The sequence below is a fragment of the Sapajus apella genome, unplaced genomic scaffold, assembly GCF_009761245.1.
Source record: "Sapajus apella isolate SASKATOON/1434 unplaced genomic scaffold, GSC_monkey_1.0 scaffold12, whole genome shotgun sequence".
In the NCBI taxonomy this organism is placed as follows: Eukaryota; Metazoa; Chordata; class Mammalia; order Primates; family Cebidae; genus Sapajus; species Sapajus apella.
In genome coordinates, this window is record NW_022436952.1 from 35,960,044 (window position 1) to 35,984,763 (window position 24,720).

Consider the following 24,720-nt stretch of genomic DNA (forward strand, 5'->3'; position numbering starts at 1 on the left):
TTTTTTTTTTTTTTTTGTAAAAGACAGGATTTCACCATATTGGTCAGGCTGGTCTTGAACTCCTGACCTCAGGTGATCTGCCCGCCTCAGCCTCCCAAAGTGGTAGGATTACAGGCGTGAGCCACTGTGCCCGGTGTTCTTTCTTTTCTTTCTTTCTTTTTTTTTTTTTTGTATGGAGTTTTGCTCTTGTTGCCCAGGCTGGAGTGCAGTGGTGCGATCTCGACTCACTGCAACCTCCACCTCCTGGGTTCAAGCATTCTCCTACCTCAGCCTACCAAGTAGCTGGGATTACAGGCATGTGCCACCATACCCGGCTAATTTTTGTATTTTTAGTAGAAATGGGATTTCACCATGTTGGCGAGGCTGGTTTCGAACTCCTGATCTCACGTGATCCTTCTGCCTCAGCCTCCCAAAGGGAAATTAGGATTACAAGCGTGAACACCCGACACCCCCTACTTTTGTTTTTCTTTTTTTTTGAGATGGAGTCTTACTCTGTCATCCAAGCTGGAGTGCAGTGGTGTGATCTCGGCTCACTGCAACCTCTGTCTCTTGGGTTCAAGTGATTCTCGTGCCTCAGCCTCCTGAGTACCTGTGATTATAGGTGTGTACCACGGCACCTGGCTAATTTTTGTATTTTTAGTGGAGAGGGAGTTTCACCATGTTGGCCAGGCTGCTCTCAAAATCCTGACCTCAGGTGATCCTCCCACCTCGGCCTCCCAAAGTGTTGGGATTACAGGTGTGAGCCACTGCACCCGGCCCTTTTTTTCTTTTAAAGTAACTCTCACAACAACCAGAATGGTGGCTTATGCCTGCAATCCCAGCACTTGGGAAGGCCAGGTCATGAGGTCAAGAGATCGAGACTATCCTGGCCAACATGGTAAAACCCTATCTCTACTGAAATACAAAAAATTAGCTGGACATGGTGGCAGGCACCTGTAGTTCCAGCTACTTGGGAGGTGGAGATTGCAATGAGCGGAGATCTTGCCATCGCACTCCAGCCTGGGCGACAGAGCAAGACTGCGTGTCAAAAAAAAAAAAAAAAAATCGTGGTAAAAGATACATAACATACGTTTACCATTTAACCATTTTACAGCATATAATTCAGTGGCCTTTTAGCACAATGGCAGTGTTGTGCAACCATCACCACTGTCTAGTTCCAGAATCTTCATCACCCTAAAAGGAAACCCCGTGCTCACCAAGTAGTCATTTCTTCCTTCCCTGAGCTCCTGGCAACCACTAATTTGCTTTCTGTCTCTGTGGATTTATCTATTCTGGATAGGCAAATGTGAGTTGCCTGTAAATGGAATCATAATCATATGTCCTTTTGTGTGTGGCTTCTTTCACTTAGTGTATTTTGAAGGTGCATTATCAGCACTGCATTCCTTTTTATGGCTGAATCATTCCGCTGTTTGGATATATCACATTTTGTTTGTCCGTTCATCCATTGATGGACTTTTGTGTTGTCGTTACTTTTTGGTGATTGTAAATAGTGCCGCTGTGAGTATGCTTGTTTTATTTGAGCACCTGTTTTCAGTTCCTTGGGGTATATGTTGAGACTGGGATTGCTGGGTCATATGGTAATTCTATATTTATGTTATGGAATAGTTAAGTAAATTTCAGCTGAGTCACACATTTTTTTTTTTTCTGAGACAGGATCTCACTGTCATCCAGGCTGGAGTACAATGGCACAATCTTGGCTCACTGCAGCCTCTGCCTCCCAAGGCTAAGTGATCCTCCCACTCAGCCTCCTGAGTAGCTGGGATTACAGGTGCGTGCCACCACACCCAGCTAATTTTTTTGAATTTTTTGTAGAGACAGGGTTTTGCCGTGTTGTTCAGGCTGGTCTTGAACTCCTGAGCTCAAGCAATCCACTCACCTCAGCCTCCCAAAGTGCTGGGTTTACAGGTGTGAGCCACTGCACCTGGCCCAGTCACATGTTTAGTAATTGACAAAACAGGGATTTGAAACCAGGAAGTCTGTCTCCAGCCCCCATGCTCTGAATTATCACTTTATTGCTTATCACAGTTACTGTTGTTTTAGTATTAAGAGCATGGCTGTTTTAGGCTGATTGCCTTCTCTCCAGGGACCTGGCATCACCATAGCACTAAGTGCTTAGAAATCCATTATCTTTTCCCAGTCTTTCTTCCATTTTTATGAGGCCTTTTGAAAATGTACCCTCTGGCCTGCCTGATGTCAGAAGGAGCCACTAGGTACTGCCATTGTGACTAGATGGGCTCTGGTCTTCTGTCTGCAGTGCCCCTGCTCCCCTTTGTCCCTGTGCTCACCTCTAACATGCTCTTTGAAGCAGAAGGGAAGAATAAAAGAACAAAAGCTCAAGTCAAGCTTGTATTTTGAAAGTGTGTTATTTATCAGAGGCCCTTTGCCCCAATGACATGCAAACCACCTGAAAATGTAAACTGTCCCTGGCTTTCTTTGTAAATTAAAGGACTTGACAATTAATGGCCTTGTATAAGACAAAACATCTTATTGAAAATAAATTGTCAGCTCTTCTAAAAACATACACAGAACAGCATTTTTTTTGGGGGTCGGGGAGGAACAGAATCTCTCTCTGTCACCAGGCTGGAGTGCCATGGTGCGACCTCGGCTCACTGCAACCTTTGCCTCCTGGGTTCAAGCGATTCTCCTGCCTCAGCCTCCTAAGTAGCTAGGATTACAGGCTCCCGCCACCATGTCCAGCTAATTTTTGTATCTTTAGTAGAGATGGCGTTTTACTGTGTTGGCCAGTCTGGTCTCAAACTCCTGACCTCAGGCGATTCGCCTGCCTTGGCCTCCCAAAGTGCTGGTATCACAGGCATGAGCCACTGTGCCCAACCCAGAACAATATTTTTTTAAAAAGTGCTCATTCCTCTTGCATTCTAAAGAATTAAACCAACCAAACAAAAGGTGCTCATGTGACTAAAGAACACTCTGTACACTTGTTTGCTACCTTCTTAGTAAGTTTGCCAAAAATTTACTGAGCACACAGCAGGTCCTCTTTGGTTTGTCACTAAGGCTATCTTCTCTTTGTTGATTTCTTAGCCCGCGGAGCACAGAGCGTCCCTAATGACAGTCCTGCCCAGGGTGAGGGCACCCATTCTGAAGAGGAAGGCTTTGCTGTGGATGAGGAGGACTCTGATGGAGAACTGAATACCTGGGAGCTGTCAGGAGGGACAAACTGTCCACCCAAGGAACAGCCTGGTGGTCTTTTTCATGAGGACTGGGACTTGGAGTTGAAAGCAGATCAAGGGAATCCATATGGTAGGTGTGGAGTCTCTGGGGTCCTGAACTGGTCTTCTCAGACACACCTATCAGACTAGCCCTGAAGGCAGACGGTTTGGAACAGGGATCCATATCTATGAGCTTAGGCTGGTATCTGTTACAGGTCTGCAATTTCTGTGACATCTTCTCTTTTGTATTGAAAACAAACATATATGCAAATTTTGCATTTGACTCTGTGATGTATCGCCGTTTTCTTTTTTTTTTTTTTTGAGACGGTGTCTCGTTCTGTTGCCCAGGCCAGAGTGCAGTGGCGTGATCTCAGGTCACTGCAACCTCTGCATCCCAGGTTTAAGTGATTCTCCTGCTTCAGCCTCCCGAGTAGCTGGGACTACAGGTGTGTGCCACCATGCCCGGCTAACTTTTTGTATTTTTAGTGGAGATGGGGTTTCACCGTGTTAGCCAGGATGGTCTCAATCTCCTGGCCTTGTGATCGCCTGCCTCAGCCTCCCAAAGTGCTGGGATTACAGGCATGAGCTACCGCGCCCAGCCATGTATTGCTGTTTTAACTTCAGAACTGTTACTCGCTCCAAAAATCTCTGCTATGACTTGAGCAGCTGCAGAAAGAAGTGCTGTGTTATCCAGTTTGCTTCCTCTCCACTGCTAAGAACACTTGTCTGAGAAGCACAACTTCTCAGCTATTCAGAATGAACGCATTTACAATTCTTCAGGAAAGGAGGGCTCTGTGTGTTTTTAAACAAAATTAAGTCCAAGGTTTTGGCTGTCTGTTTTTACCTTCCTTCCCTTAATCTGTCTTTTAAAACTGCCTGCAGATGCTGAAGACATCCAGGAGAGCATTTCTCAAGAGCTCAAACCTTGGGTGTGCTGTGCCCCACAAGGAGACATGATCTATGACCCCAGCTGGCACCATCCGCCTCCACTGATACCCCATTATTCCAAGATGGTCTTTGAAACAGGACAGTTTGACGATGCCGAAGATTGAGTGTGGAGCTTTCTGCCTTGTAGGTGGGTGGGGCTCCATGTCAGGATCTCTTTTCCTGTCTCGGAGGTGAAAAGCTGTATCTGAGAAAATGTTCACGGCGATCCCTAGTCTGGGGTACACAGACCAGTGTTCAATAAGGCCCCATTGTTGTCCTTGGTCTGTTGTTGTTCTTACTGGGCTCCTCCTTGGAATGTGTGTGTGTTTGTGTCAGAGGAGTTGTGTTCTTTGTAAATAAATGTTAAAAAAAAAAAACCAGTATGCTTCGTCTGCATTTTTCCCATTTATTTATTTATGGAGACAGTCTCACTGTGTCGCCCAGGCTGGAGTGCAGTAGCACAATCTTGGCTCACTGCCACCTCTACTTCCTAGGTTTAAGCAATTCTTGTACCTTAGCCTCCTGAGTAGGTGGGACTATAGGTATGCGCCACCATGCCCGGGTAATCTTTTGTATTTTTAGTAGAGACAGGGTTTTACCATGTTGGCCAGGCTGGTCTCGAGCTCCTGGCCTAAAGTGATCCACCCACCTTGCCCTCCTAAAGTGCGGTGATTACAGGTGTGAGCTGCGGAGCCTGGACTGCTTTTTTCCCTTTTAATTAGATACTCCTGAGTAGTCCCTCCATCCCTCCCTCCCTCCCTTTCTTTCTTCCTCCCTTCTGTCTTGCTCTGTTGCCCAGCCTGGAGTAGTGGTGCAGTCTTGGCTCACTGCACCCTCTGCCTCTCCCGGGTTCAAGCAATTCTCCTGCCTCGCCTCCCGAGTAGCTGGGATTACAGGTGTCCACCACCATGCCTGCCTAATTTTTGTATTTTTAGTGGAGACTGGGTTTTGTCATGTTGGCTGTGTTGATGTCGAACTCCTGACCTCAGGTGATCCAACTGCCTTGGCTTCCTGAAATGCTAGGATTACAGGTGTGAGCCACCTTACCCGGCCTTCACTCCTTCACTTAAAGTCCCTGAATGACATTTTTTTTTTTTTTGAGATGGAGTCTCGGATCTTGCCCAGGCTGGAGTGCAGTGGTGTGATCTGGGCTCACTGCAACCTCTGCCTCCTCAATTCAAGGGATTCTCTTGCCTAAGCCTCCCAAGTAGCTGGGACTACAGACTCGTGCCACCAGGCCTGGCTCATTTTTTGTATTTTTAGTAGAGACGGGGTTTCACCATATTAGCCAGGATGGTCTCAGCCTTCCAAAGTGCTGGGATTACAGGTATGCCCTGAATGGCATTTTAAGAATTCAAATGTTTGGATGCTTAAAACTACTCTGTGAAAGAAAAAATTTTAGTTTTGCTTCTGTAGATCTAGCACTGTTGATCAAGGATTGGAATCTAGGAGACATTGGTGATTTTGTAGCTGGTTTATTTTCCTGTTCATAGAAAATGGAATATATACTTAGTTAACAGGCTTTCCCTAGGCCGATAAACTAAATGGGAAATTAGTTAAACCAGCGGTTGCATAATCCTTAGTTGACATGAAACTCAGTTTTTCATTTAATCTTTTTTTTTTTTTTTGAGACGAAGTCTTGGTCTGTCGCCCAGGCTGGAGTGCAGTGGTGCGATCTTTGCTCACTGCAACCTCCACCTCCCGGGTTCAAGCAATTCTGCCTCAGCCTCCCCAATAGCTGGGACTAAAGGCGTGTGCCACTACACCCAGCTAACTTTTGTATTTTTAGTAGAGATGGAGTTTCACAATTACTTACATGCTGTCCCTCTTAAAAATTTACCTCATTTTAGAGATGGGAATGAAGACTCAAATGTTTTGACCAGGCTGGGTGTGGTGGCTCACACCTGTAATCCCAGCACATTGGGAGGCTGAGGCAGGTGGATCACCAGAGGTCAGGAGATTGAGACCATCCTGGCCAACATAGTGAAAACTTGTCTCTACTAAAACTACCAAAAATTAGCCGGATGTGGTGGCATGTGCCTGTAGTCCCAGCTACTTAAGAGGCTGAGGCAGGAGAATCGCTTCAACCTGAGATCATCCACTGCACTCCAGCAGGGGCGACAGAACAAGACTCTGTCTCAAAAAAAAAAAAAAAGATCACACAGTGAGCAGCAGAAATAGGACCTAGATGCACATGTGACTCTGAGGTCCATTCTTGACCCTGCATGTGTGCGAAGATAGCAGCACGGTCTGGGCCACACCCTGGCAGGTCTGGGATACACTAGAATAAGTCACTTTTGTGTCTGACGGGCTCAGGAATTGTTCCATATCTTCCTGCCTCCTTATTGAAGCTGACTCAAGAAAAGCTTTCAGATATGAAATTTTAGTATACTCCATAGCAGTTAATTGAGCATTTAACCATTTAAACTGTTTTTCTTTCTTTCTTTTCTTTTTTTTGAGATAGAGTCTCACTCTGTTGCCCAGGCTGGAGTGCAAAGGTGCAATCTCAGCTCACTGCAACCTCCTCCCAGGTTCAAGTGATTTTCCTGCCTCAGCCTCCCAAATGACTGGGATTACAGGCACCTGCCACCACACCCGGCTAATTTTTTTGTATTTTTAGTAGAGATGGGGTTTTACCATGTTGGCCAGGCTGGTCTTGAACTCCTGACCTTGTGATCTGCCCACCTGGGCCTCCCAAAGTGCTGGCATTACAGACGTGAACCACTGCACCTAGCCTCCTTAAACTGTTTTTCAAAGGTCCTGCAAGGGGTATGAACAAGGCAGAACCTTGTGAGGGAAGGCAGTGGCTTTGGCGATGAGGGGAGTCATGGCCAAAGCTGTCCTGGGGAGGGAAAAATGTCCCTTCCACTGTCTTTGCTAAAAGGGCCGTTGTAGATCATACCACCATACCCCTCTTTCCTCCTCCTCTCAAGGTCATTGATGATGAGACCATGAGTATGTCTGGCATGAAAAGGTAAACTGGAGAAATGGAGCCAAGAGATATTAGGGGCTTGAGGAGGATGGCAGAACTGCTGAAATGGAAAGGTGGTGCTGAAAGGTAGTGTTGGTCCACGTGTGAGCAGGAGTTGTGAGACGACTGAAACCGTGAGTAAAGGCGGAAGTTGTGAGTTGGGGTATTACATATATAGGTGGGCGGGAGCGAGAGAAGAAAAGAAGAGTATGAAAAGCATATGAGCATGAGTAGCTAAGCAAAGAAAATTCACACGGTGTTAACTGCTGTGATCCGTGGAAGAGTTGTGAACCTAGGACTCTGTTTTGCTTTTTATTTTTTTATTTATTTACCTTTTTTGAGGAAGTTTCCCTCTTATTGCCCAGGCTGGAGCACAGTGGTGTGATCTTGGCTCACTACAGCCTCCGCTTCTCGGGTTCAAGCAATTCTCCTGCCTCAGTCCCTCTAATAGCTGGGATTACAGGCGTGTGCCACTACACCTGGCTAATTTTTGTATTTTTACTAGAGACGGGGTTTCACCATGCTGGTCAGTCTGGTCTCAAACTCCTGACCTCTTGATCCTCCCATCTTGGCCTCCCAAAGTGCTGGGATTGCAGGCGTGAGCCACCACGCCTGGCCTGTTTTGCTTTTTGAAGGTTAATCTTTGCTGTTCCTCCTTCTGGTAGTTTCTGTCAGGGTGGGTAGGAGGGAAATAGGGCTTACTGGAGTAAGAAGGTAGAATTTTTTTTTTTTAAAGACGTAGTCTCGTTCTGTCACCCAGGCTGAAGTGCAGTGGTGCAATCTTGGCTCACTGCAGCCTCTGCCTCCCGGGTTCAAGCTATTTTTCTGCCTCAGCCTCCTGAGTGGCTGGAATTACAGGTGTGTATCACCATGCCTGGTTAATTTTTGTAATTTCAGTGGAGACGGGGTTTTGCCACATTGGCCAGGCTGATCTCAAACTCCTGACCTCGAGTGATCCACCTGCCTTGGCCTCCCAAAGTGCTGGGATTACAGGCGTGAGTCAACAAAAAATTATCTTAAAAAGGACATTAAGGCTGGATGTGGTGGCTCACGCCTGTAATTCCAGCACTTTGGGAGGCCGAGGCGGGTGAATCACCTTAGGTCGGGAGTTAGAGACCAGTCTTACCAACATGGGGAAACCCCATCTTTAAAAAAAAAGACAAACATTAAAATGGTTTTTATGGCTGAAATTTGAGTATGTCAGGAGAACAAGAAAAGGAGAGGAACTAACCAATTGTTCTTTTTTTTTTTTTTAGATAGACTCTCACTCTGTCACCCAGACTAGAGTGCAGTGGCACCATCTTGGCTCACTGCAACCTCCACCTCCTGGGTTCAAGCAGTCCTCCTGCCTTAGCTTCCTGAGTAGTTGGGACTACAGGTGCACACCACCATGCCCAGCTAATTTTTTTTTTTTTTGTATTTTTAGTAGGGACAGGGTTTCACTATATTGCCCAAGATGGTCTTAAACTCTTTACCTGAATCGATCCGCCCACCTCAGCCTTCCAAATTGCTGGGATTACAGGCACGAGCCACCACGCCTGGCCCAATTGTTCTAATTTGAATATTGTTCTGGTGCTCTACCATTGGGTGATTCAACCAAGAGAGAAATGTAGAGTATTGGTTATCTCAAGGGGATGAGGTGGGAGTAAGAAAAAAAAGTAGTGAAATGGAAAAATACTAATGATATAAGACATGAAAAGGTGACTCTCAAACTATTCTCATAATATTGCATATATGAATTAATTGCATGTATACGTATAAAGATTGGAAGTTAAGATGGATGGGTGGAAAAATTTGATTTGATGATGAAATTGTGACAATTTTGCTTTTACCTTTTTGTTATCTTAAAATTTTGCAGGTCGGGCACAGTGGCTCATGCCTGTAATCCCAACACTTTGAGAGGCTGAGCTAGGCAGATCATGAGGTTGGGAGTTCGAGACCAGCCTGGCCAACATGGTAAAACCCCGTCTCTACTAAAAATATAGGAAAAAAATAGGTGTGTGTGGTGGCGCGCACCTGTAATCCCACTACTTAAAAGGCTGAGGCAGAAGAATTGTCTGAACCCAGAGGCGGAGGTTGCAGTGAGTTGAGATTGCACCACTGCATTCAAGCCTGAATGACAGGGCGAGACCCCATCTCAAAAAAAAAACAACAAAAAAAGATTTTGCAATTAGGTATGATTTTTAAAAATTTCAATAGTGTTTGGGGGAGAGGTGGTTTTTGGTTACATAGCTCTTTAGTGGTGATTTCTGAGATTCTGGTGCACCCATCACTGAGCAGTGTACACTGCACCCAATATGTCGTCTTTTTTTTTTTTGTCCCCTGAGGGGTTGCACCATTCCTAAAAGTGCTGCAATACGAGTTTGATCCATGGATTGGACAGAGCAAGCTCCTATTCCATCTCCCTGCTCCAAAAATCCGTTTAATATATTGTCCTCAGATAGAGATATTAGATATTAAACTGATAAGAACAGATACTACACTTGATCTTGGCCAAAAGGCTGAGAAGCGATAATGTGCAGTCTTTTATTCCTCACCTCTCTGTGGTTAGGTATTTAATTAAACAAGGCCTTATTCTTTTTTTTTTTTTTTTGTCTGAGACAGGATCTTGCTCTGTCTCCTAGGCTGGAGTGCAGTGATATTACCTTGGCGGCTCACTGCAACCTCCGCCTCCCGGGTTCAAGCGATTATCCTGCCTTAGCCTCCTAAGTAGTTGGGGTTACAGGCATGTGCCACCACACCTGGCTCATTTTTGAATTTTTTTTTTTTTTTTGAGATGGACTTTCGCTCTTGTTGCCCAGGCAGGAGTGCAGTGGCGCGATCTTGGCTCACCACAACCTCCGCCTCCGGGGTTCCAGCGATTCTCCTGCCTCAGCCTCCCACGTAGCTGGGATTACAGGCGCTCACCACGTCTGGCTAATTTTTGTATTTTTAGTAGAGATAGGGTTTCCCTATGTTGGTCAGGCTGGTCTGGAACTCCTCACTTCAGGTAATCTGCCCGCCTCGACTTCCCAAGGTGCTGGGATTACAGGAGTGAGCCACCACGCCCAGCCAAGACCTTATTCGTAAGTGTCCTCTGTCTAGGTTTCCCTGTTCTTGCTGACAAACAACACAATGGTTATCTTACTCTACTGTGATCACTGGCTCATGGGTCTGCCTCCCTCTTTAGGCCAAGAGCTCTTTGAGGACAGGACTATGACTTACTCAACATTGGTGTTTCATAGCATGGGGCCCAGCATGAAAATGTTCAGTAAATATTGCCACAAATTCATTTGCCTTCAGTAATGGTGCAGTATTTGCCTTGACTATATTCAGGGTTGCCTGATAACATCCCAGGTTGGTGATGAAAAAAGGGGCCAGGTGCAGTGGCTCATGCCTGTAATCCCAGCACTTTGGGAGGCCAAGGTGGGTAGATCCCGTGGTCAGGAAATCAAGATCATCCTGGTCAACATGGTGAAACCCTGTCTCTACTAAAAATGCAAAAATTAGCTGGGTGTGGTGGCTCGTACCTGTAGTCCCAGCTATTTGGGAGGCTGAAGCAGGAGAATCGCTTGAAGCTGGGAAACAGAGGTTGCAGTGAGCTGAGATCGCACCACTGCCCTCCAGCCTGTCGACAGAGTGAGGCTCTATCTCAAAAAAAGAGAACAAGATATTTAAGAACCTTTAAAAAGTCTTTGTGTTGGCCTGGGGTGGTGGCTCATGCCTGTAATCTCAGCACTTTGGGAGGCCAAGATGGACAGATCACTTGAGGTCGGGAATTTGAGACCAGCCTGACCCTGACCAACACAGAGAAACTCCATCTCTACTAAAAATATAAAATTAACTGGACGTGGTGGCACAGGCCTCTAATCCCAGCTATTTGGGAGGCTGAGGCAGGGGAATTGCTTGAACCTAGGAGGCGGAGGTTGTGGTGAGCTGAGATTGTGCCATTGCACTCCAGTCTGGGCAAGAAGAGCAAAACTTTGTCTCAAAAAAAAAAAAAAACTCTTTGTGTTAAATCGGATTTGGATTTAATTAGAATTCCTTATCTGTTACCTTACTATTTTTAAAAACAGTGTTTGGGAATAGAATGGAGAGAAATGTCCAGAAGCAGTTGGTGTGTTTGCAACTGTGCTTTAATCTGAAAGCCTTCAATCAGTGACCACATAGATTTTGTTCTGTAAAAACTAGAGTGTATATATAAGACAAATGAGTTTGTAATGCAAAGTATGGCTGGGTTTGGTGGCTCACGCCTGTAATCCCAGCATTTTGGGAGACCAGGGCAGGTGGATCTCCTGAGCCCGAGAGTTTGAGACCAGCCTGGGTAACATGGTGAAACCCTATCTCCACCAAAAATACAAAAAAAAAAAAAAAAAAAAAAATCAGCTGGGCATGGTGGCACATGCCTCTAGTCCCAGCTACTTGGGAGGCTGAGGTGGGAGGAAGGATTGCTTGCGCCCAGGAGGCAGAGGTTGCAGTGACCCGTGGTCGTGCCACCGGACTCCAGTCTGGGTGACAGAATGAGAGCCCATCTCAAAACAAAACAAAACAAAAAACCCAAAAAACAAAGTATTTGATAAATAAATCAGCTTTGCGCAATGGCAGTATCATAGCCAATGAGGTTTAACCAAGGTGCGATTACTGCTAATTGAAAACTTTTCCCAATACTCCACCATGACGACTTGAAATATATTCAGCATTGGCAATTTTTGACAATCTCTACAGAGACTGAAAAAAAAAGATGAATAAATCATGATTATTTAAAAAATCAAATAAAAAGGAAATATCACAATGATTTCTAACCAGTGTCCTGTATTGAAGAATTGTAATTTTAGGTACTCAATAAAATGAAAAAAAACCTTTCAATTATCTGAATCTCTACTGAGCTGAGGAAGTCTCAATCTGAGAATGGGGGAAAACATAGATGTTTAGTTTGGCCTTGTGCCATCTGCAGAAATCTGCCATGCCTACTTCTAGTTGCAGGGATCTCACTGCCTCAGAAGGAGCCCCTGTGTTGCTGGCTAGTTCTGTTTGTTAGAAAAGTCTTCAGTGGAGGCTGGGCGTGGCGGCTCATGCCTGTAATCCCAGCACTTTGGGAGGCTGAGGCGGATGGATCACCTGAGGTCAGGAGTTCAGAAACAGCCTGGCCAACACGGCAAAACCCCATCTCTGCTAAAAATACAAAAATTAGTTGGGCATGGTGATGTGCACCTGTAATCCCAGGTGCTCGGAAGGCTGAGACATGAGAATCGCTTGAACCTGGGAGGCAGAGATCGTGCCACTGCACTCCAGCCTAGGCGACAGAGCAAGACTCCGTCTCAAAAAAGAAAAGTCTTTAGTGTGCTGAGCTGAAATCTACCCATTTGGGCCTGTCTGCTCTGTGGTCCTGACACTCTTTCAAATATTGAAAATTATCCATCTTATCCTCTCCTTGGCTTTTTGTTTTCCAGGCTAAACAGCCAACAGGCAGTTGCATATATGTGTGTAGAGTCAGAAAGACAGAGAGATGCTGGTGGTGTGAATTTGGGAATTGTTGAGGTCTCAGTAGGCGTTACGGTATTGAGAGAGGTTGAGGGTGTTCAGTGGGCACACGCGGTGAGAGAAGGGGGATGAGGACAGAACCTTGGGGAGCAATGGCAGTGAATGGGTAGGTGGAAGGATCTGGCCACAAAGGCAGGCTGTGGCAGCAGAGGAGGAGGAAGACCAGGTGGGTGGAGGTGCCTTTCAAGCCAAATCTAATAAGAGTAAGATTTTTAAGGAAGCGGGAGTGGCCATCTTTGATAGAGAGAGGCCAAGTAAGATGAAGGCTAAAAGGGGTATTTTGGGATGTGGAAATAAGGAAGTGTTCACACGATGTCATGATTGGGAGTGGGGACAGGGATGTTGTGGTCTGAAACATGGGGATGTGTGTGGCCACCTGAGCCATCATTTCTTCTCTGTTTTTTGAGACAGAGTCTTGCTCTGTCACTCAGGCTGGTGTGCAGTGACCTGATATCGGCTCACTGCAACCTCCACCTCCAGGGTTCAAGTGATTCTCAGTAAATTACTTACTATCATCCCACCTCCCAAGTAGGTGGGATTACAAGTGTTTGCCACTATGCCTGGCTAATTTTTTGTATTTTTAGTAGAGACAGGGTTTCACATGTTGGCCAGGCTGGTCTCGAACTCCTGACATCAGGTGGTCCATCCGCCTCGGGTGCTGGGATTACGGGAGTGAACCACCATGCCAGGCCCATTTCTTCTCTTGACTGGGGCAATGGTGACTTCTGGCCAGCTCCTCTCAGAATGTCTGCCTGAGAAGAGACAGCGATGGGAGAGAAAGGGAAGGAATGGGGAGAAGATCAAAGGTCGCCAGAGGCGGTTGAGAAATATAGGTACTAGGAGCCTGCTAGGAGGAACAAAAGAGTAACTTTTTTTTTTTCTTTTTTTGCGGCGGAGTTTCGCTCTTGTTACTCAGGCTGGAGTGCAATGGCGCGATCTTGGCTCACTACAACCTCCGCCTCCTGGGTTCAGGCAGTTCTCCAGCCCCAGCCTCCTGAGTAGCTGGAATTACAGGCACGCGCCACCATGCCCAGCTAATTTTTTGTAGTTTTAGTAGAGACGGGGTTTCACCATGTTGACCAGGATGGTCTCGATCTCTTGACCTCGTGATCCACCTGCCTCGGCCTCCCAAAGTGCTGGGATTACAGGCGTGAGCCACCGCGCCCGGCAAGAGTAACTTTTATTCTAACTTTTCTTTCAAACAATATCGTTTATCAAGAAAGAAACCACGACTGACCACCGCCAAAATCTTGAGTGATGGGAGAGGAAATGCGTGTGGGTCAAGCGTCTGGGTTATCATCTGGGATGTGTATTTGTTTTCTCTCCTTCATTCCCTTCTCCATGCAAACAGGCAGTTGGCTCTCTGTCATTGCCTGAGTGGAGGCATGCGGCAGAGTTGAAAGCAGCTAAGAAATCTTTCTGGCTTTTGTTTTACAAAATGGATTTACGTATTTGTTTTTTGGTAAGGAGGCAAAGGGGTTTTGGGCTAACAGACTGCATCTTGAAGAAATTTGGAAAGAAATAGTTTTCTTCAGCTCCCCCCGCTGCAAAAAAAAAAAAAAAAAAAAAAACCCAAAAAACATATCTTGGGTTATGAGATATGGTAGAGAAGACAGAAGAGAGAAGATCGGGCAATGCTAAGGGCAGATGGAACAGAAGCCCTCCTTCTTGGAGTGTCCCGGGGGAGCCAGGTCCTCAGAGAGTGATAGATGTTAGTGCTTGTAGGCAGTCGGGACTGTCTTGCAAAAGATGCCCCCGGGCCTTGGCTGGGGACAGTGGCTCACGCCTGTAATCCCAGCACTTTGGGAGGCTGAGGCAGACAGATCACTTGAGGTCAGGAGTTCAAGACCAGCCTGGCCAGCATGGTGAAACCCCTGTCTCTACTAAAAATATAAAAATTAGCTTGGCATGCTGGTGGGTGCCTGTAATCCTAGCTACTCAGGAGGCTGAGGCAGGAGAATTGCTTGAACTCGGGAGGCGGAGGTTGCAGTGAGCTGAGATTGCACCACCGCATTCCAGCCTGGGCAACAGAGCGAGACTCTGCTTAAAAAAAAAAAACAAAAAAACCCGAGGCCTGAGAAACTGAGGGACCGGAAGGGCCCAGGGAAGACCTCTGAAGATGGTTGGCGGATGACCTGATGCCCACCCCCGAGTACCTCCCCGGCACAACTCCAAGTAAGTGAGGAGAGCCCAGAAGGCCTGGATGGAAGCCCAGGGTCAGAAATTAGGATAGTTAGGAGGACAGAGTTGTTCCTTGTGAATCCCCAGGATGCAAGAGATGCCAGGTTGCAGAAGCCGGGACATGAGTGTTACAGCTGGGGTCCTGGGGGCATCATCAGCTAGGCTGAGATGATGTATTTGAAGTATCATCATTGTTTGATCAATACCAGAATGCTAATAATTTTTCTTTGTTTTTGTTTTCTATCTTGATGAAAAGCTTTCAATTTTTGTACTGTAGTGGAACCAACAGAGTTGCACTGTTCACAATTTTTATATGTAGTTTTATGGCTTTTTTTTCTTTTTTTTTTTGAGACAGAGTCTTGCTCTGTTGCCCAGGCTGGAGTGCAGTGCTGTGATCTCAGCTCAATGCAATCTCTGCCTCCTGGGTTCAAGCAATTCTCCTGCCTAGGTCTCCTGAGTAGTTGGGACTACAGGCACCTGCCACCATGCCTGGCTAATTTTTGTATTTTTATTTATTTATTTTTAAATTTTTGATACAGAGTCTCACTCTGCTGCCCAGGCTGGAGTGTAGTGGTGCGACCTCAGCTCACTGCAACATCTGCCTATTGGGTTCAAGTGATTCTCCTGCCTCAGCCTCCTGAGTAGCTGGGACTATGGGTGCCTGCCACCACGCCTGGCTAATTTTTTGTATTTTTAGTAGAGATGGGGTTTTACCATGTTGGCCAGGCTGGTCTCGAACTCCTGACCTCAAGTGATCCAGCAGCCTCAGCCTCCCAAAGTGCTGGGATTACAGGCGTGAGCCACCGTGTTGGGTCTTTATTTTTTATTTTACTTATTTATTTTTGAGTCGGAGTCTTGCTCTGTCACCCAGGCTGGGGTGCAGTGGCACAATCTCTCAGCTCATTGCAGCCTCTACCTCCTGGGTTCAAGCAATTCTCTTGCCTCAGCCTCCCAAGTAGCTGGGATAACAGGTGCCCACCAGCATGCCCTGCTAATTTTTGTATTTTTAGTAGAGACAGACTTTCACCATATTGGCTAGGCTGGTCTTGAACTCCTGAACTCAGGCGATCTGCCGCCTCGGCCTCCCAAAGTGCTGGGATTACAGGTGTGAGCCACTGCTCCAAGCCAATTTTTGTATTTTTAGTAGAGACTGGGTTTTGCCATGTTGGCCAGGCTGGTCTTGAACATCTGGCCTTAGGTGATCCACCCACCTTGGCCTCACAAAGTGCTGGGATTATAGGCGTGAGGCACCTGTTTTATGTATATTTGATGGCTTTTTTCCTTTTGGGAAATTCTAGGGCAACACAACCCTTCATCCTGCCCCTAACTGAGCTTGGTGCCGTGTTTCCAGTGGGGTTGGTGGTCATGAGACCTCCAGAGGGTACGGTGAGCGGTGCTTCCTCAAGCGTTACTCTCCACACTTTGTGCCTGCTACGACAGGCCTTTCCAGAAAGCCTTTCTTTTTTTCTTTCTGTCTTTTTTGAGACAGAGTCTAGCTCGTTCAGGCTGGAGTGCAGTGGTGTGATCTCGGTTCACTGCAAACTCCGCCTCCTGGTCAAGTGATTCTCCTGCCTCAGCCTCCCGAGTAGCTGGGACCACAGGCACGTGCCCCCATACCTGGCTAATTTTTTGTATTTCTAGTAGAGATGGTGTTTCACTGTGTTAGCCAGGATGGTCTCGATCTCCTGACCTCGTGATCCGCCCACCTCAGCCTCCCAAAGTGCTGGGATTACAGGTGTGAGCCACTGTGCCCGGCCTCCAGAGAGGCTTTCTTTGCTTTCTCAGAAGCAGACTGTGTAGAGGCTGCAGACACCATGCTGTGTCCAGAAGCAACTGGCTGGATTCAGCAACACGCTGCTGCCCTGAGGAAATCTGAGACTGCCTCCTCGGGAGATGGAAGTAAACTCATGGGCTAAGTAAATATCTTGGCGCTGCACTGCCCTGGGTTTTCCGGAGTTTGCATTCTTGGGCCCAACTTTTCACAGGATGGTTGGAATATGGAGAAAGAGAAAAAATAACCCTGGTGGTGGCCCATCTGGATTCTGCCTCCCAGTTTTCCTAGAACAGATTTTCCACCCAAATGACTGAAATGGAGGAGTGTGTGTGTGTGTGTGTGTGTGTGTGTACGTGCAGGCCAAGAAGAACCACCAGGTGGAGGGAAGAGAAGTTGGAGGGTGGAACAGGAAGGCAGGAGGCAGGGCTGGCTCCCACTTTGTTGACTTAGCAAGTCTGGCTGCAAAGCCAAGGCCTTTGGAAAGAAGGGCCTCCCTGCTTCGGGCGGTTTTCCAGGACTGAGCTAGATCCCGCCTTGTTTATGGGCTGACAGTTCTGTTGGGTTCCTGCGCACCAAGGTTTGGAGAATGTCACCAGGATTTGCCCTTTGTGATGGCCCATGGAGTAAAGCACCAATATGGTTTTAAAAGAAAATATTCCTCCCACCTCACAGGGTTTTCCAGTCCTTCCAGCCTTTGAGTCAGGAAGAGAAGTTTCCCCTGGAGGCACGCTCCACGTTGTAATCTTTGCAAGGTGCAGTTGGTTTTCTTTTCTTTTTTTTTTTTTTTTCTGATGAGGTAGTCTTGATTTCAAAAGCGATCCCCTCTGACACCCTCTCATTAGCTGTTGAACAAATGTGGCAGATTAAGTTAAAGCCGTGCATTTGGCAGCTCCAGGCAGGCGCCTGAATTTCTCTGGGCTGCTGCCTGTGGCCTTATCCTATTTGTCCACCAGGTGGCAGTAAAGACCCACTGACTCCGCCGTCTCCGGGACATCCAAGGGCTTCGGAGGAGAGGCTGAGGCTGACTCATCGTTACCTTCCTATTAGTTGGCGTCCTGCTGATTGGCAAACCCACCTGTGAATCCTCAGGATTTACTCCGGATTTACAGCTGAGTTTTCTCAGAAGTGGTTATTGTGAAATCTAGGGTCAGGGTCATCATCATTACTCCCAGCACCTCCCTGAATCCGCACGTGGTTAGCGCTTTACAAGTGCTTGCTGACATCAGCCAAAGTGTGTGCACATGGGAAGGAAGGTGGACGGCGTTGGGCTGCGTCCCACCTGCCAGGTGATTGTTCTTATGAAGTCGGGTTGATAATTCCCACTTCAAAAAGAGAAATCGAGGCTCAGGGAGGTGAAATAACTGACCAAAGGTCACAAAGATAGGATGTGACCCAAGTCATCTGACTCCACGTTTTCAGCCTTGTATGCTGGCTGTACTGAGGTGGGAAACATTTCGATTCAGCAAGGGTCTAGGATGAACTTAGTTTCAGAAAAGGGAGTCTAGTGTAGGTGTGATCTTTATTCATTAACGTTTTTCTCAGCACCTGCACATGCTGTGTACTCAGGAGGAAGAGGTAGAAGCCGTAGTTCCTGCTTTCACAGAGCTCAGAGTGGAGGCGGAGGCGATGGCACACGGATAGGTCATTACAACACCATCCATCCATGAGCTATGGAAAGGGTAAGCCTGGGGCATGGGGGGATCCCAGAAGGGGTGGGGGATAAAGGAGACCCCTCAAAGGAAATGGCCTCTCAGCTGAATTCTTTTTTTTTTTTTTTAATTTGATATGGAGTCTTACTCTGTTGCCTAGGCTGGAGTACAGTGACATGACCTCAGCTCACTGCAACCTCCACCTCCTGGGTTCAAGCAATTCTCCTGCCTCAGCCTCCCGAGTAGCTGGGATGACAGGCTTCTGCCACCATGCTTGGCTAATTTTTGTAGCTTTAGTAGAGACAGGGTTTCACCATGTTGGCCAGGCTGGTCTCAAACTCCTGACCTCAAGTAATCTGCCTGCCTCAGCCTCCCAAAGTGCTGGGATTACAGGCTTGAGCCACTGCATCGGCCTCAGCTGAATTCCTTAGGACTTGCTAGGCACATAATGGTGAGGGGGTCATCTAGGCAGAGAGAGCTGTGTGTGCAAAGATCCCAGGAGTGAGAGGACTTGAAGTGTCTGGAGGAGCTGGCAAGGGAGGGGGTGAGCGATGACGTCTGGTAATCACGGGGCCTTGGAAGTCATGCTGAGGGGCTTGAAAGGTTTTTAACAGGCATGTGACATGGGCAGATTTTCATTTTTGGAAGATTCTTCCAGTTTCTGGTGGGGAGTGGCAGGAAAAGGCTGATATTGAACGTAGGGAGGCCAGGCTGGGGGCTGTAGTCTAGCGAGAGGATGGTGACCTCGACTAGGGTAATGGCTATGGAGATGGAAGGAGGTGGACAGACTGGAACTATTTATAGAAGGCAGAGCTGACAAGAGTGGGGATAGATTGCCTGTGAGGGGAGGGTGAGGGAGAGAGAAGAATTTGGGATGACCTTGAGGTCCTGGGTTGGGCAACCAGGTGGATGGAATAAGCTTTTTTTGTTTGTTTGTTTTTTATTATTTTATTTTATTTTTATCTTTTAAGATGGGGTTTCACCATGATGGCCAGGCTGGTCTTGAACTCCTGACCTCAGGTGATCCACCCACCTCGGCCTCCCAAAGTGCTAGGATTACAGGCGTGAGCCACAGCGCCCGGCCTGTTTGTTTGTTTTTTGAGATGGAGTTTCACTCCTGTTGCCCAGGCTGGAGTACAGTGGCACAATCTTGGCTCACTGCAACCTCTGCTTCCTGGGTTCAAGTGATTTTCCTGCCTCAGCTTCCCAAGTAGCTGGGATCACAGGCATCTGCCACCACACCTGGCTAATTTTTTTGTATTCTAGTAGAGACGGGGTTTCTCCATGTTGGTCAGGCTGGTCTCGAACTCCTGACCTCAGGTGATCCGCCCGGCTTGGCCTCCCAAAGTGCTGGGATTACAGGCATGAGCCACCACACCCAGCTGGAGTAACCTCTTAAATGTGAATGATCTTTATAATTTATATGCACTTTCATATCCACTCTTTCAAGAGGATGGCACTCCATGTTCCTGCATTCTCAGGGTTTGGAAGACCCGCCCCCACCCTCAGGATGGTGTAGCCCTGAGCCTTGACCTCGTGCAGGTCTTGCCTCTAGGGTACTGTCTTTCCTATGCTCTCCTCTCTCTCAGAGCAGATGCTCAGGGAATGGCACTTTTCTTGCACAGGGTGCCTGGAGTGGACACTCTGCTTGCCTCCCCCATATCCATTCCCCTTCTCTTGGTGACCATACCTTTCCCATGCAGTCCATGAGCTTTGGAGAAAACTAATTCCCCTGCACGCCCCCCCCCCACCCCCCGCACATAGAGGCAGGGCATAGGGTTCAGGACTCAGCTAATTCTCATAATTGAGTCCTTGTCTTCTGTGTTCATTTCCTAGGTCTGCCATAACAAATTCCCACAAATTTAATGGCTTAAAACAACAGAAATGTATTCTCCCATGGTTCTGAAGGGGAAAAATCTGAAATCAGAGTATTGGCAGGGCTGTGCTCCCTCCAGAGGTTCTAGGGGAGTTTGTTTCTTGCCTCTTCCAGTGCCTGATGGCTGCTGGCCTCCTTGGCTTATGGCTGCTTCCAATCACTGCTTCATATTTCCGTGGTGTTCTCCCCCTCTTCTCCTCTATCTCTTATAAGGATACTTGTCACTGGATTTAGGGACCACTTGGGTAATCCAGGATGATCTCATCTTAAGACTCTTAATTATATCTGGAAAGACCATTTTTCCAAATCAGGTCACATTCACAGGTTCCAGGGGTTAGGAAGAAAACATAATTTTGCAAGGGTATTGTATTAGTCCGTTCTCACACTGCTAAAAAGAACTGTCAGAGACTGGATAGTTTATAAGGGAAAGAGGTTTAATTGATTCACTGTTCTGCAGGGCTGGGGAGGCCTCAGGAAACTTACAGTCATGGTGGAAGGGAAAGCAAACACTCCTCCACATGGTGGCAGGAAGGAGAAGTGCCGAGCAAAACGGGGGAAAAGGCCTTTATAAGACCATCATCAGATCTTGTGAGAACTCACTATCATGAGAACAGCGTGAGGGTAACTGCTGCCCCCATGATTATATCACCTCCCACCGGGTCCCTTTCATGGCATGTGGGGATTATGGGATTTACAATTCAAGATGAGATTTGGGTGGGGACACAGCCAAACCGTGTAAGAGTGCCATCCAACCTACTACAGCCTTTGTAGATGGCAAGACAGGACAAAATTGGGACTGTGATGACACTGTTGAGCCCCTGTCAACCAATCCAGAAGACTGCCTGCTTCAGGGCATCGAGTTAGTTAACAACAAATCCTCCTTAATGCTTGAAGCCACTTTGACACAATCTGCCACGCCCCATCACTGGCTGTGAATGAGCTCTACTGAAACACAGCGCCCCTCTGGAGTCCTGCTTGCAGGCAGTGGCGTGTGGTGATTGGAATTCTTCTTGGTTGGGCTCTATTGTGGACACTCTGTGTGACCTTGGGCAGGCCACAGCTTTGCTGACCATCAGTTTGAATATATAAATGGGCCCTTGTCCCTGCAAAAGGCTCTTCAAAATGGAAGCCGCTGTGGTTTCTGTTATGGCTTCTGCATTCCAAGAAAGATGTAATGGACTGGAAAAGGGCCAGACAATGGAGTGATGAAGGGCTTTTACCATGAGGGCAAGCTCCACAATTAGAATTCTCCAGCCGGGAAAGATGGAGGCCGAGCAGGGAGCATGATTAAATCCTTTTCTATGGTATAGCATATCCACAAGGCAGGCCAGACTCATCCAATTCCGGAATCCTTATCGTGTGTGTGTGTGTGTGTGTGTGTGTGTGTGTGTGTGTGTGTATGTATAGTAGCCAAATACAGCAGCCCAGCCTATATATATATAGTGTGTGTATGTGTGTATAATCTATATAAAGAGAGGCTCTTCTGAAAGTTTGAGAAGTTGTTTTAGGGCAAGCAATAGAAAGTGCCGTGTTCCGTGGTGGGGCTGAACTCTAGGCACTCGGACAGCTTGGTGCAGTACGCCTGGAGTCAGGGAGACCTCAGCTCCACTTCTGGCTTCAGTTGTGTGACTGTGAGCAAACCCCTTTTCTCCCTGAGTCTGAGATTTTGCGTTGGTAAACTGGGGGGAATAATTCTGGCAACAAACCAGAAGTGAGCTGCCACAAATGCCCACTGTTCTACCCACCCACCAGCACGGCAGCCCTGTGCCTCCGCCTCCTGCTTGTTCTCTCCATGCCAGCCGAGGATCTCCCCACTCAGGCGTGACGTCTCATGCCCTCTCCCTTGCTCAAGGACCACTCAGGTGATTCTCCCGTCCTTCCCACGCCATCCATTTCCCCCTCTCTGCTAGATTACTCTCACATTTACAAAAACACTATTACTTCTTCCATCTTAAAACCACCCTCCTGGCCGGCCACAATGGCTCACGCCTATAATCCCAGCACTTTGGGAGGCCAAGGTGGGTGGATCATAAGGTCAGGAGTTTGAGATCAGCCTGGCCAACATAGTGAAACCCCGTCTCTACTAAAAATACAAAAATTAGCTGGGTGTGGTGGCAAGGTGCCTGTCTAATCCAAGCTACTCGGGAGGCTGAGGCAGGAGAATGGCTTGAACCCAGAGGGTGGAGGTTGCAGTAAGCCAAGATCACACCACTGCACTCCAGCCTGGGTGACAGAGCGAGGCTCTGTCTCAAACAAACAAACAACAAACCAACCAACCAACCAACCACCCTCTCTCCTTTGATTCCACTCTCCCTCTAGCTACTGCCCACGTTCTCAGCTCCACTCTGCAGCAAATCCCCTTGAAAGAATTGTCTCTACTCATTGTCTCTTACAGCTCAATGAATCCTTACAAAATGAATGTGCCCATGTCAGGCCCACCCAGATTAAAAAAATATTACCGGTTCCCCAGAAATCCAGCCCCTCCCGTCACTTACACCTCTTTATACTCCAAGGTAAGAACTATCCTGATTTATTACATTATCCTGATTTGTTCATTTTATCTTACTTTATTTAAAATACACATAACAGTTACCATTTTAACCGTTTTAAAACGCACAACTCAGCGGCATGTAGTACATTCACAGTGTAGCACACCCGTTACTGCTCCACAGTGGCAGAACATTTTCATCGCTTCAAAAGGGAAGCCCATATCCATTAGCAGTCGTGCTCCGTTCCCCATCGGCCTCAGCCCTGGCAACCACTCAACTGCTTTTTATCTGTGGACCTGCCGATTCTGGGTATTTCATATAAAAAGAATCATCTTTTGTGTCTGGCTCCTTTCACTCCCCATAATATTTTCAAGGTTCATTCATGTTGTAGCATGCATCAATACTTCATTATTATTATTATTATTTTTTGAGATGGAGTCTTGGTCCATTGCCCAGGCTAGATGGAGTGTGGTGGCGCAATCTTGGCTCACTGTAGCCTCCGCCTCCTGGGTTCAAGCAATTCTCTTGCCTCAGCTTCCCCAAGTAGCTGGGATTAAAGGTGCCTGCCACCATGCCTGGCTAATTTTTTTTTTTTTTTGTATTTTTAGTAGAGATGGGGTTTCATCATGTTGGCCAGGCTGCTCTTGAACTCCTGATCTCAGGTGATCCGCCTGCCTTGGCCTCCCAAAGTGTTGGGATTACGGGTGTGAACTACCATACCCAGCTTCAATATTTCATTCTTTTTTAATGGCTGAATAATATTCCATCACACGGCTATACTGCATTTTGTTTTGTTATTCATTTATTTTTATTTTTTGTAGAGATGGGTTTTTGCCATGATGCCCAGGCTGGTCTCAAACTCCTGAGCTTAAGTGATCCATCTGCCTCGGCCTCCCAAAATGCTGGGATTACAGGTGTGAGCCACCATACCTGGCCTCTATTGTGTATTTCAAAGTAGCTAGAAGAGAGGACAATATTATACTCCCTAATATGAGATCACAAGGTCAGGAGTTCGAGGCCAGCCGAGGCAACATGGCAAAAACTCACCTCTACAAAAAAAAGTAGCTGGGTGTGGTGGTGCATGCCTGTAGTTCCCATTACTCAGGAGACTGAGGTGGGAGTATTGCTCACACTTTGGAGGTTGAGGCTGCAGTGAGCTGTGATCCTGCCACAGTACTCCAGCCTGGGTGACAGAGCAAGACCCTGTCTCAAAGAAAAAAAAAAACAGATAGTTGTTAGCTATAGATAGTTGTTAACTATAGTCACTCTACTTCGCTGTTGAACGATAGAACTTACACTTTTTACTTAACTGTATGTTTGTATCCATTAACCTGCCCCTTTTCTCCCCGCGTCAATGTTACACCCTCTAATGTGCGATTCATCCACGTTATTGTAGGTAGCAGTAGTTTTCTCACTTTCATTGCAGGCTAATAGGTCATTATGTGAATAGATTACCATTTACTAATCTATTTTTGGTGGGTTATTTCCAGTTTGCGATTATCATGAAGAATGCTACAAATGTCTTTGTTCATGTCTTCTGGTGAACATAAGTACAGATTGCTATTAGATATATACCTAGGAAGGGAGTTGCTGGGTCATAGATTATAAACATGTTCAGCTTTAGTAGCTACTGCCAAAGGGTTCTCTTAAGATTGAGCCAGTTTTCACTCCCATAGTAAGTGTATGGGCAGCCGGGGGCGGTGGCTGACGCCCGTAAGCCCAGCACTTTGGGAGGCTGAGGAGGGCGGATCACAAGATCAGGAGATCGAGACCGTCCTGGCTAATACGGTGAAACACTGTCTCTACTAAAAATACAAAAAATTAGCCAGGCGTGGTGGCATGTGCCTGTAGTCCCAGCTACTTGGGAGGTTGAGGCAGGAGAATCGCTTAAACCCAGGAGGCGGAGTTTGCAGTGAGCCGAGATCACACCACTGCACTCCAGCCTGGGCAACAGAGCTAGACTCTGTCTCAAAAAAGAAAGAAAAAAAGAAAGTCTTTTTGGAAAGGCCTGTCGTAGCAGGCACAAAGTGTGGAGAGTAACGCTTGAGGAAGCACCGCTCACCGTACCCTCTGAGGGTCTACATCTAAATGAGACACTCCATCTAAAAAAAAAATCTGATGGTCGGTAGTTTACTTGAGGCAAACTCTCAACTCTGCCATTCCACC

The 24,720-nt window shown here is 47.0% G+C and overlaps 1 protein-coding gene, 1 long non-coding RNA gene and 2 other non-coding genes across 6 annotated transcripts in view; 3 read left to right on the top strand and 1 right to left on the bottom strand.

Moving 5' to 3' along the window:
• The window catches only part of COPRS (coordinator of PRMT5 and differentiation stimulator), an 8,755-nt gene extending 4,283 nt beyond the window's left edge, over positions 1–4,472 (top strand). For 2 of the 3 annotated variants that reach the window (XM_032280957.1, XM_032280958.1), the window contains exons 3-4: positions 3,040–3,258; positions 4,050–4,472. In XM_032280957.1, the coding sequence (XP_032136848.1) occupies positions 3,040–3,258; positions 4,050–4,219 (389 nt within the window). In that variant the 3' untranslated portion in view covers positions 4,220–4,472. The remainder of the gene's footprint in view (positions 1–3,039; positions 3,259–4,049) is intronic. The other variant, XM_032280956.1, reaches the window with a different exon arrangement.
• A 4,918-nt stretch (positions 4,473–9,390) lies between these two features.
• On the bottom strand, positions 9,391–9,578 carry LOC116553593. Its single transcript, XR_004269827.1, has one exon. It is a non-coding gene; the product is annotated as a U2 spliceosomal RNA (small nuclear RNA).
• A 1,530-nt stretch (positions 9,579–11,108) lies between these two features.
• LOC116553452 lies at positions 11,109–24,328 on the top strand. The gene is made up of 3 exons (XR_004269754.1): positions 11,109–11,119; positions 14,901–14,905; positions 24,246–24,328. It is a non-coding gene; the product is annotated as an uncharacterized LOC116553452 (long non-coding RNA).
• On the top strand, positions 11,632–11,772 carry LOC116553613. The gene has a single exon (XR_004269835.1). It is a non-coding gene; the product is annotated as a U4 spliceosomal RNA (small nuclear RNA).
• Positions 24,329–24,720: the final 392 nt, after the last annotated feature.